The 15,718-nt window shown below is 31.7% G+C and overlaps 4 protein-coding genes across 4 annotated transcripts; 2 read left to right on the forward strand and 2 right to left on the reverse strand.

The window, feature by feature from the left end:
* Window positions 1-1,086: 1,086 nt before the first annotated feature.
* On the reverse strand, window positions 1,087-6,022 carry SCPL25 (serine carboxypeptidase-like 25). The gene is made up of 8 exons (XM_012996187.2): window positions 5,359-6,022; window positions 4,274-4,477; window positions 3,996-4,171; window positions 3,182-3,469; window positions 2,953-3,089; window positions 2,070-2,165; window positions 1,493-1,598; window positions 1,087-1,374 (listed from the first exon to the last, which is right to left on the reverse strand). The coding sequence occupies exons 1-8, from the start codon at window positions 5,627-5,629 to the stop codon at window positions 1,231-1,233; spliced, it is 1,422 nt and encodes a 473-aa protein (XP_012851641.2). The 5' UTR covers window positions 5,630-6,022; the 3' UTR covers window positions 1,087-1,230.
* Window positions 6,023-9,630: 3,608 nt separating this feature from the next.
* On the forward strand, window positions 9,631-10,282 carry LOC105971347 (hydroxyproline-rich glycoprotein family protein). The gene is made up of 3 exons (XM_012996197.2): window positions 9,631-9,839; window positions 9,947-10,043; window positions 10,134-10,282. Exons 1-3 carry the CDS (start codon window positions 9,673-9,675, stop codon window positions 10,161-10,163), a joined length of 294 nt encoding a protein of 97 aa, XP_012851651.2. The 5' UTR covers window positions 9,631-9,672; the 3' UTR covers window positions 10,164-10,282.
* Window positions 10,283-10,361: 79 nt separating this feature from the next.
* CRR7 (chlororespiratory reduction 7) lies at window positions 10,362-10,970 on the reverse strand. Its single transcript, XM_012996191.2, has 2 exons — window positions 10,768-10,970; window positions 10,362-10,700 (listed from the first exon to the last, which is right to left on the reverse strand). Exons 1-2 carry the CDS (start codon window positions 10,918-10,920, stop codon window positions 10,428-10,430), a joined length of 426 nt encoding a protein of 141 aa, XP_012851645.2. The 5' UTR covers window positions 10,921-10,970; the 3' UTR covers window positions 10,362-10,427.
* An 815-nt stretch (window positions 10,971-11,785) lies between these two features.
* On the forward strand, window positions 11,786-14,178 carry LOC105975395 (uncharacterized). Its single transcript, XM_013000595.2, has 3 exons — window positions 11,786-11,980; window positions 12,268-13,272; window positions 13,796-14,178. The coding sequence occupies exons 2-3, from the start codon at window positions 12,356-12,358 to the stop codon at window positions 13,935-13,937; spliced, it is 1,059 nt and encodes a 352-aa protein (XP_012856049.2). The 5' UTR covers window positions 11,786-11,980; window positions 12,268-12,355; the 3' UTR covers window positions 13,938-14,178.
* The last annotated feature ends 1,540 nt before the right edge of the window (window positions 14,179-15,718 follow it).

A 15,718-nucleotide genomic window follows, 5' to 3' on the forward strand; every position in this document is an offset into this window, starting at 1 on the left:
CCATTGCAAGATGGTTAATAGAGTGTTTAATTGACTAAACTTATAAGCTGCTAAAAAAAAGTTATATAAGATATTTAAGAGTTTATAAGCTCATCCAAAGTGTTTTGGTATTTTTTTTGAGAAAAAATCTTACGATAAAAAAGTTAAGTCGTTGGAGAGCAAATAAATTTTGTTTTTTTTTTTTTTAATATCTTTATCCTATACTTTTATTTAAGATCTTACAATGAGTAAAAATTACTCATAAGATTATTATTCAAACACCTTAAAAATAATTTAAAAAATAAGATGTAATAGTTTATCAGCTGTTTTAAATAAGCTAAGCCAAAATCGCCATATGTTTGACTTAAATGTGGATAACGACTAGTTTTCTAATCTTATACAAAAAGTCCAATTTGGTGTATTGGATTAATCATTCACCAAATTTTGGCCGGCTGATTGACCAAATTTGGATAAATTAGAACTGCAATTTGGTTTTAAGATAATCGAACCTTGCTCATTTTCATAGTTAATTAGTTACTATATAGTTTTCAAAGTCTAATAAAAGTATAAAACTACATCAAAATCCCCTGAAATCGTGGTTAGGAAAAAAAAAACCTTATGAATCATATTATAAAGCTTTGCATTTAATTATGATAATTAAGTCATATTTATATATATATATATATATATTTAGCTTCTAAGTTCAGCCCATGAATTGGGCCATTTTTTCATAATTATTGAATATCCTTGGGCTTTTATTTCATAATTGTAAGTTGGGTCTGGACCATTAAAATACGAGTTGGACTTTGAACTTAAGCCCATCACAATTATACTTTTATTTGAGTTATTTACGAAACAACCCCTCTTGTTTTCATAATTACATCCACTTCCTGAAATTTATAAATTTGTTACATTAACACCCACCCTTTTGTAGGGGCTGAATTTAAGAAATTTACAAACTGCAAGGGGTAGAATGTAATTTCTCAACCAAAAGGGTTTTTCTTTGTAAATTAATTTACCCTTTATTTGAACACGCAACACATCACATTACGATGTTTCTATAAATTATCCAAAAGAAAGTAATATCTTCTAGAAATTAAACAAATATTGAAAAATAATATTTTCATTCCCAATCACTCACCAGACCAATTAAGTTGGCAATTTATGCCAAAGAACATCTTCAGTTTGGGTTTACAATCAACATAAAGTTCCCACTAGTACATTAAAAAAGTAACGGGGCCAAATTACAATTCAAGACTTAGGGAGGGGCTTCCCCTGCAAAAAAGATCTAAATAGTTGAAACGCAGCTCTGGGTTTGAACATAGGCACTTCGTGGCCTGCTCCTCTCACCGTTGCAAACGTCAGCCCTTTGTACACCTCAGTCCACCCTCCCACCTATTTAATTAATTCATCACATTAAATTAAATTTAATTTAATTGTTTTTTTTTTTAATTGAGATAAGGAAAATAAATTAATAAATAAATATCAAAAATTTAATTTTAATTTAACGTACCTGTTTTTTGACATACCAAGGATACCATGGAATTGTGGTATCTAACTTGAGTTGGTTTAAAGAATATCTAGTCGCGGTGACCGGCACAACTGAGTCTACGTCACCACTGCAATAATAATAATAATATTAATTCATTATTTTTAGGCCATTAATAAAAAAAATTAGAAAAATTTATAAAAACCCCCTGAATTTAAGCTAAATAACGAATAACACCTTCACATATCCGTAATAATCAAAATCCCCCTTAGATTAACTGTTGATCGAGTTTTTTTAACATAAAATATGTACATTTTATTATACATTTTGTTAAATATGTGAGAAATAAAAGAAAATATCTGAAATTGTGTAAAGTCTAATATTCCATGGAATCAAAAAAATAAATTGTAAGGGGTTGGTGTAAGACGAAAATAAACATCAGGGGATTTTTGATAATCACAAATAGGTGGGGGTGTATTTCATAATTTAGCCTAAGTTCAGGGGTTCGTAATTGATCCAAATGAATAAAAATCCGAATTTATTTAATTTCATGGTATAAAAATAATTAATAAATCCAGATTAATATTTTAAAATTAATTACCTAAAAACCCAGATTCTTAATCCAGCAGCAATTAGCTCACGGTATATCGGAAGAATTGAGCTATCTGTGTCATTCCAATTGCGGTTCAACGTTTCACTGCACAATCACAACACAAATAAGAAAATAAATAAATAAAATACTAATAAATAAATTGATTTAAGCGTAAATTATGAAAAAAACCTGAACTTTGGCTAAATAACGAAAAACACCCCCACATATCCGTAATAACCAAAATTCCCCACTGATTAACTGTTGATCGAGTTTTTTTAACATAAAATATGTACAGTTATACCTTGTGTTAAAGTTAAATAAGTGAGAAATAAAAGAAAATATTTGAAATTGTGTAAATTCCCTGGAATAAAAAAAAATGTATGAAAAGTCACATTGTCAGTGCGGGTGGTGTAAGACGGAAACAAACATCATGACTTTTTTTGGTAATTAGTCAAAGTTCATGGGTTTTTTTGCAATTTACCATTGATTTAATCTTATATATAAAAGAAAGAAACGCTGGGCAACCCTAAAAATTCTAATGGTATTTCTGTAATTATTTATTTTTAATATTTTTTCTCTACTAATTTTCAACAATTATCAATCTCCTATTTTTCATCAATATATCTTAAAACTTAAGAGATAAAGATAGAAATTCGATTTGTTAAATCTAAATCTATATATTTAGATTATAAATCTTCATATGTAAGATTTAGAAAAACTAATGATACATAAAATATGAATAATACTACATTATAAATTTTTATTATGTTAGTGTACTATATTTTCTTATTATGTATTAAATTGATTATTTTATTTTTCACTTTTGAAATAATATTCCGTGCATCGCACGGGGAAAAAATGCTAGTTAGTTAAAATTTCTGAAAAATTTTACCTGCAAGCAGTCCATTTGTACGGAATCCGGCCGGTGGTGTTTGCATGGAGAGCTTTCTGCACATCTGCCCTATTATAGTAAATTTCTGCGTATTTCTCCGTACAAGGATCGTACCCGGATAGCTTCTCTCTAAAAACCTAATTTTAATCCGCAATTAAAGTTACTAAACCAAATTTTGCATTAAACCCTAATCATGCAAAGACGCGCGATTATATTGTAAAACACGTACAGAGTGTGGTCGGTGGGGGAGGCGCATGTGGTGGCGCGTGGGGCCGAGGCGGCTGCCGTCGGAGCGGTTGCAAGGCGGGGAGTAGATGTTGTACTGGTCGATGCTTCCGAATTCCTGGTCCATGGCGTAGTAGTAGATGGACTCGCACTCGTTCGACTCCTTTTGTCTCTGGAAATCGCACGTGCTCATCAGCTGGTGGTAGGTCTTGTCGGAGATCATCGCGTGGCTCCACCAGTAGTCCACCGTGCCTAGGTTGTCGTAGTAGTTGTCCGTCACTGCATTTCCCACCTGAAAAAAATAATATTAATATTTCACTCGAACTTTGAATTTTAGCACTTGTATATTAATGTAGCTAATAACAAACTAGCTGATTTTTATATGCAGACTTTTAAAAACTACAAATTCTACTATCTATAACTTAATTTATATGTCCGTTTCCTCACATAATTAAAGTTCTATCGATGCTATGTTAGAAGTCGAATTTATAAATGTTAAGCGTCTACATAAATAAAATTCATCAAGTTTATTGTGTCATAAATTAAAAATTAATGCAAAATAGGACAAAAAATACTGTATTTGCAAAGTTGTTGTATGTAAAATTGAAACATGATAAGTTACATGACTAAATCCCTAAATAGCCTCACATAAAGGACCAAACTACAAAATTCCCTATAAATTTACACGATGATTCATTTTTTTTTTAATAATTTACTATGTTTTCTATGAGCAATATAATGGTGTAATGAAATGTTAATTAATACTTCATATATATAATTAAATAATTGTAAAATGAAAAATGGAAAAAGGAAATTACCATAAACCCCTTTAGGTTAATTTTGTTCTTAGTGTTTTTGTTGTAATTAACAATTTCTCTGGCCAACTGTGGTACATAGTGTCCGGCATAACTCTCTCCGGTCAAGTAAACTTCCCGGTTTCGATAACGAGGGAATCGATCCAACCATCGAACCAGAAATTCCAGCGAATCCTTGGCTGAAATTTTTCCGATTTATTGAAATTATGTAAGTATAGTATTTAATTTTATCAACATAAATAGTAATTAGGGTAAGCCATGTTTACTATTTAATTAATTACCGGTACGACGATCTCCGGTGTCGAAGAGGTCGGAAGAGCGGTTGCTGTAAGAGAAACCGACACCCGCCGGAGTTTCTAAAAATAGCAAGTTTGCTAAAATGTTCCACGAAAATTTGTTCAAATATAAACCCGAAGATGTTTTGCTAATTTTGAACGGTCCGATTTCTTCCGATGCACCATACGCCACCGATGAACATCCCGGACCTACATATATATTTATTTTAATTATTATTAAAATAAATAAAAATGTAATAAAATTAAAAGATTTCAAGAATTAAAAAAATTAAAATTTTAATGTTTTAATTTTGAAGTGGGGTAAACTAAACAGTTCAATTCCTTATTATGTGGCCAAAATGGTGTGAACTATAGACATATATTTAATTTTTGTCCTAAAGTTTATATATATTTTTTAATTTTCTATATTTCGAAATCCAACCTAAAATAGAAATGTGAATTATAATATATGTTTGAATGTTTATATATAATTATATATGTATATATGTGTGTGTGTGGGACTGTGTGTAATAACCTATTCCCTAGTGCAGCAAGCATGCTGACAAATTTAATATACTGCAGAACTGTAAATGGGTAGATGACAATAAATGATGAGGATTGATGATCTGATGAGTTAGCTTCAAGCATTTATTTTTTTCTACACTAATTATTTATCATCTAATATTTAATTTAATATTTATTACCCCATGCATGAATACCAAATTCTGATTTTGCTGCCTTTCAAGATAAATGGGGCCTCTCTATATAAAAATAATTTCTGTCTACCCTAAATATAAAAATAAATTAAAATTAGTAATCGAGTATATTTATATTTAATCATATAGCAAAAACATGTTTTTTAATCTGTAATTACTAATTAGCCAGAAAAACACACACACACACACACAAATGCACTCTGCCTTCTCGAATGCATGATTTTCCTACAACATATGCATATGCATATGAAGGCAAAATTTTCACACACAGTATGCGCGTGTGTGTGTGTGTGTGTGTGTGAGAGAGAGAGAGAGAGAGAGAGAGAGAGAGAGAGAGAGAGAGAGAGAGAGGGGGGTAAATATGGTAATTAATACCTCCGTTGAGCCAAACCACGAGGGGTTTGGATAAGGGTTGTTGAACAGACTCAGTGAGCCAATAAAAGAGGGCTCTGCCCGGAACTTGGCTGACCGTAACGTAGCCGGAGAACTGCTGAAAGTTAACTTTAGGCTGCCCGGGGAGACCTGTAATCCGGTCAGCTTCTTCTTCTTCTAAGTGTGTTGCAGAAGCAGCACTATTTACGCCATGTAATAACAAAACAATTGCTACAAATGAAACAAAACAATGTTTTCTTTCCCTTTTAGCCATGAAATTGAACGTGGCTTTTTAAGAAACAGAATGCTTCTAATCTTTGTTATATTGTGTCTAAAACATACATATATATATATATAAGAGAGAGAGAGAGAGAGAGAGAGAGAGAGAGAGAGAGCTTTAAATTTAAGGACAAATTTTGGCCACCACTCAGTTATGGTTAAATTATAAAAATCCCTCTTCTGTTTGGGTAATTACAGCAATCCTTTAATTATGTATTATCATACGAAAACACCCCTTCAGAGGTAAATTTAGGGATGTGAAATCGATAAAACCGAACCGAAATTTCGGTACGACAACATTTCATACCGTTTACTGAACTGAATATACGATTTGGTTCGATAAATAACCTAATTACATAAATTTTATGTAAAAATATTTAAAAGGAAAGGATAGCTGTAATTATCCAAACATGAGGGGGTTTTTCGCAATTTAATCTTACCTCAAGGTGGCCATAATTTTCCCAAAATTTAATAATCATATATCCTCAGTGTGTATTATCTACAAATACTTTGAGATTTTCTATATTTTTTATTTTACAAAATATTATTAAATAGACATACTAATTTGTAAAGTATAAACATGCTAATATTTTTTTTAAATTATTTTTTTGGAATAAATCTATTTTAATTTAGTGTAACTAATTATAATTACCGTATACCTACAACGTGATCAATTAAATAATGGCCACCAACTTATTTAATGGATGATTGGTACATGTCAATTGAAAGTGAATTAAATATTAATTGCGTCTAACATGAAAATAGACTCGAGTAAATTTTGAGTGAAAAATGATTTTTGCTGCTATAATTCAAATATATATCCCAAAATATATATATTATTAATTATTGGCTATCATATTATAAAACTAACTTTATGGACAAAAGGTGCTGAATTTAAAGCCGTGACGATGGCTTTTTATTTATTTTATTTATTTCTTTATTGTTTTATTTTTATTTATTATTTATTAGAAAGATGTTGAAATTGATGATGGGCAATCCCAACTAATAATTTTTAAATCCTTCCCCAAATTAGAAAAATATTGTTAGTTTGATAAACATAAAAGCAAGCTTTTTCTTCATTTCCAGCTCATATTTTCGCTTTCAGTTACTATACTCTATACATATTGTTTTTTTTGTTTTTTTTTTATATTAACACCATTTTATATATATATATATATATATATATATATATATATATATATATATATATATATATATATATATATATATATATATATATATATATATACTGATTGAGAGCCGCAGAAACCTTGAAATGGTGGAAAAAAAATTCATAGAAGCATAACGATTAACGAATTGTAATTTTTATGATAGAGACTAGCAGGGCCGGTTATGAGGGGAAGCGAAGTAGGCGGTCGCCTAGGGCCCCCAATATTTTACGAAAATTTAGGGCCTCTAAATATTTTTATATACACTTTATATATCAGTACTTATTTTTAAAATTTATTATATATAATATTTTGCAACATCAATTCTAAAATAAATCTAAAATTAATGATCAAGTAGATATTTTTACAATAACCTTGGGCCCCTAAATATTAAATTTATAATGTCTTAATTACTTATTTTATTCCTAAAATTTGAATCAATATTCATTAGTTTATTCAAGTTTCTTTTTATAAAATATTTATAAAGTCTATTTGCTATAAAAATTATATGTCACAATAAGAAGTGAACCAGCAAATCATTAGGTTTATGTTGAAATTTTTTCATATTTTTAGTTATTTTATATTCAAACATTTTAAAAAACAAAAAAATCGGGGGCGCCGCCCCTGAACCCCGTAATATTTTAGTCCATCACTTTTATGAAATGTTATTTAATTTTTTTAATATATTCAATTTCGAACACCCTTATAAACAATTATTTTAACAAATAGGGGCCCCATTTTGAATTATTCTTTAAGTCTCGCCTAGGGCCCCGAATTCTCCGAAACGCTATGACACTACTACTTCTGATTACTAATTAACGATAGTTAAATTTTAACTACCATGCATGAATTACATATTATATTTGTTTCTCAGAAAAAGGTAGTGATCGATGGCAAAAATTAAAATTACAAATACTAATTTATATTAGTCTAGTCCAATCATAGTACAGTACTGTTGACCAATCGTTTGACTTCCATCCAGTGGTGGAATTAATTTTGAGGAGAAATTGTAATAAAGTATGAAAATATACATGGTAAATTATGAAAACCCCCTAGACTTCAGCTAAATTACAAAAATACGTCCATCTATCCGTGATTACCGAAATTCCCCCCAGGTTTGTTTCCATCTTACACCGACCTCCTCAACGTGTGACTTTTCATGGAATATTTTTTATTCCGAGTAATATTTCTCAAAAAAAGCTGATTCTATTCCTACAGAACTAACATTTTTCGGGAAAATATTAACTAGAATTAAAAAGATTCCATGAAAAATTACATCCTAACGGGGTCGGTGTAAGACGGAAACAAACGTCGGGGGAATTTTGGTAAGTGTGGTGTTTTTTGTTATTTAACCTAAGTTAAAGGGGGTTTTCGTAATTTACCCAAAAATATATAATCATTTAGTCATGCGTGTAGATGTTATTTATATATATATATATATATATATATATATATATATATATATATATATATATATATATATATATATATATATAATTTGATAATAAAATTAGTAAAGAGATCTTCTAGATTTTTTATTTATTTTAAGTTTATATTTATGTGGTGTTCCTTGTTTTCTGGGCAGGAAAAAAGGAGCAGAAGGTCAACAAAATTATGAGAACTTGTTTTCCTCGGTCAACACGAACTATTAGATTTCATTTATTTGATACGTAATCATCGTCGTGAGATATATTGCTAATTTTATTTTATTTTCAGCTGTAATATCAAATGATTGCTTTGACTCCATCTTATGTAGGTGTCGGAAACTTACTGTAGTTTGTTTAATTGGAGTTCGAAAATGAAATAGAACAATTTCTTAAAGATTTTTTTTTTCGGATTTGAATCGACGGAATTAATTCTGAAATTTCATTTTTATTCACTTATAATATAAAATGAAGGATACTATTGTCGTCCTTAGTGAATTAAATCGACTCTTCTTATACGAAAACTCTCCATATCAATAGTTAGTGTTCGTTTTGACAATTTTAATTGCGAAAACCAAAATTAGATGGTTTTGTGAATTAATCAATCAACGATTCGAAATTTTTTGACGAGAAACACAAAACAAGAAACAAAATGCCATGCGCGTGAGACGGTTTTCCGGCTCAAAATGCAGCTCAAGTGGAAGTGGTCCCCTTAGTTCGTTGTAACTGCATGTCCCCAGCTCATCTCCAATCCACCTACAATATGTATTCTCTCCAATACCGTGCAGTGCTACTTTCTCCATTGACTGTGTGAAGATGAATCTGAACCGTTCATTTCAGATGGAAAATTGGAATATCATGTAAATATATATAAATAAAGGGCAGGATTTCCAAAAACACTAGTGTTGAAGGACCAAAAGCTAAAATGGATTTTATGAAACCCCGAGTTGGGCCGTTTGTTTACGGTTGGGCCATTTTGCACCCTACCAATTACTTTATGGGCTTCTAAATAAATAACTAAGACTTCAATTATTGAATGAATTCTTGCACAATCGTCCATCACAATGCCCAATTGAGATAGATAGTGGACATTTTTGCATTAATCAACTTTGACTACATTTAGATATAATTGACCAATAATTTAAAAACAAAAAAAATATCATTATTTGTGTGTGTTTTTAGAGTGTGCCCAAGTGTGTGTCGGCTTTGACAAATTGACTAACACCACCAAAAATGTTTCCGTTACGTTTGGCTGGACCTTCCTTTTTTTTGTCTTGACTTTTTAACGTCAATAAAAGACGACCGTTAGACCCCCCCCCCCCCCCCCCCCCCCCCCCCCCCCCCAAACGGTCACCTATGGCAACTTTCAAGACTTCTATTAAATCTCAATTTGAATCCTTGAGAAAAAAAAAAAAAAAAAAAGAAGAAGAAGAAGAAGAAAAACAATGGACCAAAAAACACTTCAAACCCCTCTAAGAATCCCCACAGTTGATTTAGAAATCAAGATAAATATTCCTGACCAAAATACCCCTCCTCCTCCGACATGTAACTCCGGCAAAAACGTTACGCCCGACCGGCTCAAGGTCCCCAAGGCATTCAAATTTCCCGAAAGGTAACATCATATATTACATTCCACACTTATCTTTTAATTTCTTAGTAATTCTTTTTTTTTTTTACGCTCGATGATCGAAAATGGTGAATTTTGATTGGATGTCGCAGATACACTAGTCCGACCGATCAGATAATGTCTCCCGTTACTAGAGGAATCCTTGCCAGATGCAGAAAAGGAAGCAAACTCTTGCCACCTTCTTCTAAGGTACACGAACACGAATCCCGGTTCAAGAATTAATCACTAAAGCACTATTCATATCTAATTATACGAAATCGGTTTCAATTTCTATTTCAGATTCAAGCGTTACACCTTCAAGAATCATAGGGTCTTTCCCAATCCGGAAAATGCTGAAAATTGTCGAATATATAATTAGTCTTTATTGTTTGTGTTATGGTCTTTGTAATCTTCACTACATCTATATGCCAACAAATTCTCTTAATTCATCTGCAGTTCAATTTGAATTGTATCTAACTAACCTGTAACAAATTAAATTAAAAAAAAAAAAAAAAAAAAACGAAAACATGGTACAAACAAAATCAACATTTTTTAATATCATCGACAAACCGGAAAAATTAAATCATGTTTAAACTAGTCCAACCGAACTTGGTACCATTGAATAGAGCCAACATCACCATCGATTTCCAATTCACAGACAGACTTCACTAGGTACAAAACAGCATCGTCGATCGAATCGAATCTCGCAAGATCGGTTGGTAAATCATCACCGGGCCAATTCTCGAGCCAATTTCTCAACTTCTCACTCAATTCTTCCTCCGTCACGAATTCTTCGTTTTTGCCAGGTTCCATTAGCACATATGTATCACTCTCTGTATTAATTCTCCTCCTCCTCACTCCACATACCTAATCAAAAAAATTAAATCAACTATTTTTTTTTATCTATAAATAAAAAAATTGTGACAAAAATTACCTTCATTGGATTGGTTGATGCTAGTTTGATTCCAAGAATATTCCAATTGTGGGGAAATTGAAAAGAATTGGAAGAGTTGAAAAGAATATTGGATTGTGTGGCAAATTGTGGCATAAAAATTTGAACTTTGCTAGTTAACATTAGTTTCTCCATTGAAGAGTAATAAGTATTCTGATGTAAGAAAACAGAATAAAAGGCAAGAAATATAGCAGATAAGATGATATATGCTCAAGTTTTAAACCTTTGCTTTCTTTTCGGAATTTGCCCTCTTCTTTGCAACGTATTTACGAAAAATACCTTGGTCAGAAAAAAACTAGCTCTTGTTCTATTATGCATTATGTGAACTTAGGGGTGGAAATTGGAAATTAAGAAACTTTGAAATCCCGAAATTTCCGATTTTGGAATAATATTTTTCATTCGGAAATTTCGGGGAGTTCCGGTTTTATTTTATTTTAACTGAATTGGAATACATATTAAATTCTGATTTCCAATCCGATTTAAATATTCGGAAACTTTTTTGATTATTCTCCTAATTTAATACCAATGTTATTATATACTTTGAATTATAGGTGAATAAAAATTGGAATTCAAGTCCGATTTTTTCGATTTGAAACTATTTTTTCCATTGCAGTTTCCAAATGTATAGCCTTCCAATTATTCGATTTTTTTTTTTGTGTGTGGAACAGAACTAGGATTAGTTTTCCACTTCCGAAAACTTTTGAAAATTGTTCCAAAGTGCTAATTCCAATCCGATTTTCACCCGTAGGCGAACTCCACCGAGTTATAGCCGATCATACATAACTACATAAGCATGTATATATTATATGTTTTTATTGGAAAAAAAATGACAAAGGAAATATAAAATATTTCCTAAAGTTTAGGTACAAAATCAAATTCAAACTATTGGAAGACACAACATATAGTTGGTCACAAATGAAAGCTAATCAAAATGGTCCGAAATTGATGCATGGCCTTACTTTTCAACCAACATTTTTCTTTCAAGAATAAACCCTAAAACAATCCCCTTTCATTTGCCCTAACTATTTTGCATTAAAAAATTTCTTTTGTTTAAAAGTTACCAACTTTATTGATTGACACATTTGATCCAAGGTTTTGTTTTTGAATCCTTGATTCTGGGTTCTAGGCGAACGGTTAAGAACCTTACCGTTTCGAAACTGGATGATTGATTCGTCCGGTTTCTTGATTTAAAAAGGTAATGTGTAGTAAAATTTTCTGCTTTATGTTTTGATATATAGATTTTGCTTATCAACAAAAACCCTTTTGAGTAAATTGTAATTATTTTTTTTTTCTTATGAAAGATTTTATTTTGGAAAGTTTTTTTATTACATATATTATTTATAACCTTAAAAAGAAACAGAGTCTTGTCTGATTTCTTTCTATTCTGCATGTTAGGCAATAGTTAAAACTCTATGCTGCTCCCATTCATATTGATTCGTAATCTAATTTTCGATTCCGAACCTTTCCCCATGCACTATGCAGCTTTACAATCACTTGTTTATTGCCCGATAATATCCGGAAAACTTCGATAATCAGAGAAAGAGAGGGTGAGAGAGAGAGAGAAAGAGAGATGGAATCCGAGCATGCGAAAGAAACCAACGAGCACGTAAGGGAAAACCCCGAGTACAAGGATGGGAATATTCTTCTTCCACAAGAGAATATTCCAAAATTTTCATCTTCGTCTTCCTCTTCCTCCTCCTCCTCTTCGAGTTCTTCGGATTTTGGTATCCACGAAAAGGACCCGTTCGACATTTCCTCGTCCAAGTCTAAATCCGATGAAAACCCGTTATCCGATCCAGAATCCGTTTCCTCGCCCGATACCAAAACCCACACGCCTAGTTGGAGCATGCTAAGCACCTCCCCACCGACGGGGCCCACGGAGTACTCATCTCCCGAAAATTCGACCCGCCCGCAAATGAAATCACCTCCGGTCCAAACAATGGGCCAACCCACGGGTTACGACCCTAACCGTATACCCTCATCCGTTTTCTCCACTAAAGCAACAAACCCGTCCGAGTGGAGCGTGGCCTCGAACGAGTCCCTATTCAGTATCCACATGGGGAACAATAGTTTCTCGAGAGACGTGGGGATTATGTTCGGAAAATCGGGCGAACTCCCTAAACTCGAGGAATATAGCAGCAATACACATTCCAATATTAGCCTTCCTCCTGTTATTGAAGTGCCGGCTCATGAAGAAAGTTGTGTGAATTCGGACAAGGTTGTTGAGTCTAGGCTCGAAAAGCAAGATTCGGACGATAGTTCGAAAAGGGCGAAAATGGAATTTCATGCGGAGGAGAAGAAGGCTTGTAATAATAATGAGGTGGTTCATCTTCCTCCTATTGCTATGAAGGTTCCGGAATCGAAAGGAGCTTCTTCACCTTCCGAGCACAGTAATATTACTTTGTCGAATACTCCCGGAACTTCGATGAGTAATCCTCGACTTTCCGATGAGAGTGGAAATAGCAGCAGCTCTTTCGCATTTCCGGTGTAAGAAATTTAGTACATCCTCAACAATTTAGTTTCTCTTACATTGTTAATTGTTTTGATTGTAATGTGCTAGCAGGGGTGGAAATCTAACTGATCAGATCTGAATTATCACTTACGGAGAAAAAAAATCCAATTTTTTTATGAATTATGTCCCAAAAGGAAATTCGGAAATCGGATGGATTGGATCGGAATTAGCACTTTTGAAAAAAGAAAACACATTTTTCTGACATAAAAAAACTAATTCCAATTATGTTGCAAAAAAAAATCGGAAATCGGATGGATCCGATCGGATCTAGCACTTTCAACCAAAAATAAGTCGGAATTTGGAATGAAAAACATTGTTCCGAGAAATTGGAAATATTCTGATCGGAATCAGCGTAATTCAGAAAATACCACCTTAAATGATTCCATTTTCTTTCCTTTTTGTGAGTCTAATGTTGTCTAATTGCTGTTTAGATTACTTGATTAGTACTTAAACATGATTAAGTAATGCTCTTGATACAGTTGTTTTTCTTGATTTCAGATTGGTGAGCGACGGTGGAAAAACGGGGTCGTTAAAGAAAGTCGAGGAGAAACCGGAAAAACCCGAGTTGCAAGAACAAGTTTCCAAGGCTTACATGACAAGATGGTTTTCTTGGTTCTCTTGTTGGCCTCGATGCTGTTAACATTGTAATTGTTTTTTAATTAAATCACTAATGATGTTTTTTGGTGTTTTAATTAATTACCTGGATAATTGCTTAAGACATGCTTAGCTTCAATTTAGGAGTAAAAGTTCAATGTTACATTCATTGTTCTTGTTGAAACACAGGGTGTGCTAATAGTTTCTTGTATTTGAGCTTGGTTTGATAAACAATCCAGCCAAACACAAATTCAACTCAAGTAATTTAATATTTTGTACATATTTAATTTTTTTTCTTTTTTTTTTCTAATTCATGAGTTTGAGGTTTAGCAAAACTTGGTAGCTTATTGAACAAAAATATGTGTTCAAATTTAGTTCGTATGTTAACAAATTGAACTCGAACACCTATTTAAGGGGCGATTTGGAATCCAATGAATGTAGAGTAATTTAATGTATTTCGATTTCAGCTTAGATTATTGGGCAAATTAAGGCCACTCCGGAGGTATGACCAAATTACTAAAAAAAACATATTGTTTAGATAATTACAGCCACCCCTTTTTTAAAATATTTTTATATAAAATTTATGTAATTCGGTTATTTATCGAACCAAATCGTATATTCAGTTCGATAAACGGTATGAAATGTTGGCGTACCGAAATTTCTGCCTAGTTTTACCGATTTAACATCCCTAAATTTATCTCTGAAAGGGTATTTTCGTAAGATAATACATAATTAATGAGTGATTGTAATTACTCAAAGAAGATAACGATTCGTAATTTGACGGGGATGTCAGTAATTTGGCCTAGATTATTTGTTCCCCCTATGATATAGTAGATACATCATACAACATTCTTGCTTATGATGTCACATGTGACACAACAATGATATCAAGATTCAAGAAATGATGTAAGAAAATTAATATCTATTTTATAAGGTTGTCCTTTGTTTGATTTAAGTTTAGGATATTGACCATGTGCTTTTTATCATTAAAATAATCAACCACCATCTTATTTAGATACTCATTTCTAAAAGAATAAGACAAGCAGATCCAAAAGTGATTATTGTAAAGTTCGAACATGATCAAACATTTTATCTATTGTTCATTTTATACAAGATATACATATGAAATATAATATTTTCAGGGTGAAAATCGGATGTAACAGATTTGAATTGACCCTTTTGGAAAAAAAATAATGCTTTTTTTCTCGGAAATACAAAACTTATTTTGATTTCAACTCCAGAAAAAAATCAGAAAATAAACTGGAATTTTTGGATATCGAAAATTCCAAATTATATTTGTTAATATATTTTCAATTTCAATCCCAAAAAAAAAATGAAAATATCAGAAATCGAAATTTCCGTCCCAACTTTCACCGGTTGGCATATTAATCAATTTTGCAGCCAAAAATACTTGGGAATAGATTTTGGTATGGGCCATTAGGAGAAAATCATTTTACATTTTTCTTTGTTCAAATTTGACTAATAATATTTTTAATGTTACTTTTCAGAAAAAAAAAAATTAAAAAAAATATTATTTAATTGGTTTATAATTAAATTAAATTCATATAACGTCGGTGAAATTTGATTTTTCAACCATTCTACTTTTAATTTCTTTGAGAAAATTATACTTTAAATTTCACGTGAAAAGAATTACTTTGTCAACTTTGATGTGCTACGCTATATGCAATGATATAATTGGTAAAAAATGAGGATGATAAACGAAAAACAACACAATAAAAAAAAATAAAAAAAATAATAATACTAATTGAGGCCATGAAAATGAAAATGGAAGCAAAACCCTATTAAAAAAGGGGTGGTAGCTAGGTT

This window comes from Erythranthe guttata, chromosome 8 (genome assembly GCF_056151865.1).
Source record: "Erythranthe guttata isolate IM_541 chromosome 8, IM_541, whole genome shotgun sequence".
NCBI lineage: Eukaryota > Viridiplantae > Streptophyta > Magnoliopsida > Lamiales > Phrymaceae > Erythranthe > Erythranthe guttata.

Bases quoted from the DNA above. Each gene is read 5' to 3' on its own strand.
- LOC105975395 (XM_013000595.2), top strand. From the start codon at position 12,356: ATGGAATCCGAGCATGCGAAAGAAACCAACGAGCACGTAAGGGAAAAC. The intron at 13,273-13,795 runs GTAAGAAATTTA...TCTTGATTTCAG, and splicing joins AGCTCTTTCGCATTTCCGGT to ATTGGTGAGCGACGGTGGAA.
- SCPL25 (XM_012996187.2), bottom strand. From the start codon at position 5,629: ATGGCTAAAAGGGAAAGAAAACATTGTTTTGTTTCATTTGTAGCAATT. The intron at 2,166-2,952 runs GTAAAATTTTTC...GTGATTGTGCAG, and splicing joins TACAAATGGACTGCTTGCAG to TGAAACGTTGAACCGCAATT. The intron at 1,599-2,069 runs GTAATTAATTTT...TTATTATTGCAG, and splicing joins TTAAGAATCTGGGTTTTTAG to TGGTGACGTAGACTCAGTTG.
- CRR7 (XM_012996191.2), bottom strand. From the start codon at position 10,920: ATGGAGAAACTAATGTTAACTAGCAAAGTTCAAATTTTTATGCCACAA. The intron at 10,701-10,767 runs GTAATTTTTGTC...TTTTTTGATTAG, and splicing joins CATCAACCAATCCAATGAAG to GTATGTGGAGTGAGGAGGAG.
- LOC105971347 (XM_012996197.2), top strand. From the start codon at position 9,673: ATGGACCAAAAAACACTTCAAACCCCTCTAAGAATCCCCACAGTTGAT. The intron at 9,840-9,946 runs GTAACATCATAT...TGGATGTCGCAG, and splicing joins GCATTCAAATTTCCCGAAAG to ATACACTAGTCCGACCGATC. The intron at 10,044-10,133 runs GTACACGAACAC...TTTCTATTTCAG, and splicing joins TCTTGCCACCTTCTTCTAAG to ATTCAAGCGTTACACCTTCA.